Genomic DNA, 4,279 nt, shown 5'->3' on the forward strand with positions numbered 1-4,279 from the left:
TCCCACCCTCACATCCCCAAACCTTTCTACTTTCCTGAATAATTCACCCCAACTCTAAATTCCACATTGTCCTCAGGACAAAACCAAACCCTTACTTAATTGAGTTCCTTCTCCCTGGAACAGTGGTTCTCAGAAGGAGGGCCCAGGTTAGCAGTATCTGCATCCCCTGGGAATCTGTTAGAAATGCATATTTGGAGGTCCCACTCCAGATCTCCCGAACCAGAAACTCAGGGGTGGGGCCCCGAACTCTGTGTTTCAGCATAGGGCTTGTGATGTGTGCTGGCGTTTGAGAGCCACTGCCATGGAGTATGGTTTGGAGCCAGTTATTGTTATATAAGCATGTCCCTTGGGGGTCTCATCCACTATCCTAATAGGCTTTTTGAATGTTTCGTCTAACACAAATAGGGGGTCTTTGGTTATGGGGTGGCATATGGAGAATTCTCATGTTTGGAAAATCAGATATTCTCCACCTCATTTCATCAATATAGAGCAAATTTCCTTCCACCACTATCAGTAAGACATTAAGGACCCCTTTTAATTGGCCATAGACTTGGGATTTAATGAGTCAGATATCTCTATGTGTCCCTATGTGAGATGCTGTGCCCGTGGGTATCATCATTTTTGGCTAGGAAGGAACGTGCCTCCTGTGAAGGAGAGATAGGGTTCCACTGCTTTCCTGTAAGATTCAATGCTGTGAACATGTGCCTGATGCCAGGAGGGGAGGAGTGTGGGCTGGTGCCCTGGAGTGCAGCAGTAGTGGGTGGCCTGGGTAGGTTTTCAGCAAGTATCAGTGCCAATCCTCCAGTTCTCTTTAGTGCAAGCAAGATGCTGGGCCAGCAGGAGGAGGCAGCCAACCCAGTCCCTATGTCTGCAGGACTCAGCCATGAGCAATGATTGTCCCCTGGCAGCAAGGCGCTGGTAGCTTTGCTCCTCATAGAGAAGCAAGATTATAAAGAGACCAGTGAGTGTGGAGTCTGGTTTTGGACACCAGGAACAGGAAAATATTTTTAGGATCAAGGATGCATCATCCTTACAGATCTGGGGGGTCGCTGGGGAGGTAGCTCGCATGTTGAGGTGACCTTTTGCTGATGTGGCAGGTGGGAGCTTGTGTTCTACTGACTCAGCCATAGAAAGGAAGTGGGACAACATTTTGTAGTTATGTGCTGGTGAGGCCTGAGGTATGTGTTATACTTAAAAGGACAAAACATTCATTTTGTTAGACATTCTAAACAGAATTTCTCATTTGCTTTTGTTAAATCTCCTAAGATTCCATAGTTTTGATAAAGTACAAGAAAATATCAGAAACCTTGGGTTAGGGGAAGCTGGGGGCCTAGGGGTGTGGCGAGTGACCAAGAGAATTTAGAGGACTTCCTCAGAACAAGTTACCTTACCTCTTTTTTTCCACAGCTTCCAGCTAGCTGGTTCTTCTCGTCAACTGCGAGAAAATCCACCTGAAAAATCACTCCCATATAAATGGGCTGCTTATAATTTGGAATGTAGTTAAATTGGTTTTAAAAGCAACTTATGAATTATTTTAAAATACATTAAATAGATGTTTTAAAATACATTTATTTCATGCAGTTTGTCCCCAGGGTTTGGAGTTTGACGTTCTGGACCAAGCGTAGGCTCTGAGAAAACGCTACCAGGGCTGGAGAATCAGTTCTGCCCCTTCCTACTTGTGTGATCTTAGACAAATTTCTGAGCTTCAGTTTTCTTCTCAGCGAAATGAGACTAGTCCCATCCACACTATGGACAAGTCGTAGGAGGCGAAGGAGCTCATGTTTGTAAGGGGCCTTGCACGGTGCCTGAGACAAATTCAATGCTCAGCAAATGTTAGCTCACCTCTCCCTTTTCTTCCTGTATCCGATTTTGTATACAAGTGTGTAAAAAATTTACGTGAAATAATGCAAAAAGATGAAAATCCATGTTTAGTCGTCTTGCCTTTGGTGGATGCTAGTTTACACTTCGGTGGAATGGTCAGGTTCTTCCCTCGATGTGCCTTGTGCAAACTGCCGCCTGGGTTGAAGTGGGGTGTTACTACGCCGATGGAAAAAGCGGCAGAGGTATTTCCTAAATGTCCCATCAAGAAAGACATACAGGAGAGGGTTGACGCAGCAGTGGGTGGTGGCGATGAGTTTAGTGATGAGAACACTTTTGTCCAGGTTGTAGTTGCTCTTGCAGTCACTCAGGGAGAAATGTTCTTTGAAAGTGGACAGGAAAAGTGCGATATTGTAGGGCGCCCACATCAGAAGGAAGACTACCATTATGGCAAAAACAAGCTTGAAAAGGCTATACCTCTGCTCCCCGAACCTTAGTGTTTTTCTCATTTGCGCATAGAGAAATGTAAAAATAAATAGGGGAAAGACAAGAACCGAAACATTCATTTTTAAAGTCAGAAAATGCTTCCAGAATGTCTCATCAGCTGGCAGGAAGGGAGTTCTGCTAAATGCACACTTGTATCTCGGGTCTTCCATCTGAGGTTTATAAACCGCAAATTCGGGCACAGTGGCCAGAATGGCTGTTACCCATGCCAGGGCACTTGTAACGATGCCACAGGGCACCCTCCTCCTGATTGAGAAAAAGTTTCCCTTGTGCAAAAACACTAGGTACCTTTGCACGGTCAGAAGGCAATTGAAAAACGTCTCACTGTACAGGCCCACAAAGTACAGTCCAACGAGAATTTTACACATGGAATCGCCACCAGCGTGAGCCCAGAAGGGCAGGGTAAGCAAGAAACACAAGTTAGAAACTGCCAAGTTTAGAAGATAGATATTTTCCACGCGTTTGAGTCCTTTATATTTTACCAGGATAAGCACAACCAGGAGATTGTCCAGGACACCGACCACGAACACAGCAGAGCAGAGCGACGGCACCAGCTGGGCTGAGAGCGCCCAGGCATCATACTTGTCACATTGCTCTGCCTCATCGCTCTCCAGTTCACCTTCTATGAGGACATCATATTCATCCTCTGGTGCCAGCGTGTAATTGGCCATATTCAGGCTGCCCTGCGGAGAAATGGGAGATGATTTTCCCCTCCAACAGCTGTCTTATCCTGGAGGAAACAACAAACTGGACCCCGATTCAAACAGCCCCACTTTCCCTTTCTGAAGCTACATTTTAGCCAGAGGAGTTCTCTATTTCAGAAGACTGAAATAAACATTTCTTTAACGTGTGCCCACTTCCCCAGAGCAGCACCATCCTCAATCTACTTGTCAAGCATGTAAGTGCTTAGCAGTGTTCCAGGTGCCACGGGAAATAAAGCTGGCATGACACCGTCTTTGGAGAACTTACCTTCTTTCAGCAGAAACAGGACTTGCCTACATGAACACAATATGGAAGAAAATATATAATTAAAGAGAACCAAGTACCGTGGCTTGCTTTTAAGAAACGGGTGTAGATCCTAATTTCTGCATGTTTAAGAAGTTTGCTCACCCCTCAAAGCAGCTTCCTGTAACAGCTGAGATGTTTTTCTCTTGAAGGGTATAAACAAATGTTTGCAAAAGTGAAACCATGCTCAGTATCCACATGGCCATGAGGGGTTAAATACATAGATGACACACAGATGACTTACCCCTGGGCCGAGCTCCTGGTGGGGAAGGGCGCAGCCTCCAAACCCAGCATCCGGGAGCTGTGGGAATGGCCCCAGACAGGGGATGGCCTCCTTTTGATCAGACTGCTCCTGACCCTGAGGGGCGCGAGAAACTACTGTGGATTCCCCTGGTGGCTCTACCCCCGCCACTCACAGAGCTCAGGGACCTACTGAAATCAAGAACTCGAAGACTCCCCCAGGCCTCCAGAGGATCTCTGAAGCGTCTGAGAGCAACCGGGAAGTTATTTCCTCCTCCCTCCGGCCCTGTACCCCGCCTTTGATTTCCCTGTGACCTTTGACAGCCGTCTTCTGGCCGCCTGAGATAAGGGAACTGTGTCACTGCTGCTCTGAGTGATAGCAAGGAAGTGATGTCAAGGTGCTGAGACCTGCCAAGACCCTCTGGCTTGTGGCATGTGACACTCCGAGTAGGTGACAGGTATCAGCTACCGTCAGCAGAGAGGAATGTTCATGGTGACCACAAGTCCAGACCTGAGGGTCCTGATCCTCTAACGTGGCCTCTCACCAGTGTTTACAGAAACCCACCCGCTGATTCCATATGGAGACCAGGAAGCTGCCGTGAGAGTCACAGTGTGTTTGGGTTTTTATTGTCATTTTTGAGGGACACTGTGTGCTTTGTCTAAAGACTGAGGCCTCAAAAGAGAATTTCAGGAAAATGGAAGCTACAGGGTG

At 46.9% G+C, this 4,279-nt stretch overlaps 1 protein-coding gene across 4 annotated transcripts; it reads right to left on the bottom strand.

The window, feature by feature from the left end:
- Positions 1 to 1,544: 1,544 nt before the first annotated feature.
- On the bottom strand, positions 1,545 to 3,953 carry CCRL2 (chemokine (C-C motif) receptor-like 2). 4 transcript variants are annotated; one of them, XM_011939242.1, is made up of 2 exons: positions 3,379 to 3,953; positions 1,545 to 3,005 (listed from the first exon to the last, which is right to left on the bottom strand). In XM_011939242.1, the coding sequence occupies exon 2, from the start codon at positions 2,991 to 2,993 to the stop codon at positions 1,959 to 1,961; it is 1,035 nt and encodes a 344-aa protein (XP_011794632.1). In that variant the 5' UTR covers positions 2,994 to 3,005; positions 3,379 to 3,953; the 3' UTR covers positions 1,545 to 1,958. The 4 variants fall into 4 exon arrangements, with proteins under 4 accessions (XP_011794632.1, XP_011794631.1, XP_011794633.1 ...); XM_011939241.1 differs by having other exon boundaries at positions 3,572 to 3,910; XM_011939243.1 differs by having other exon boundaries at positions 3,433 to 3,491.
- Between the last annotated feature and the right edge of the window lie 326 nt (positions 3,954 to 4,279).

This window comes from Colobus angolensis, unplaced genomic scaffold (assembly GCF_000951035.1).
Source record: "Colobus angolensis palliatus isolate OR3802 unplaced genomic scaffold, Cang.pa_1.0 Scaffold18, whole genome shotgun sequence".
NCBI classification, from domain to species: Eukaryota; Metazoa; Chordata; class Mammalia; order Primates; family Cercopithecidae; genus Colobus; species Colobus angolensis.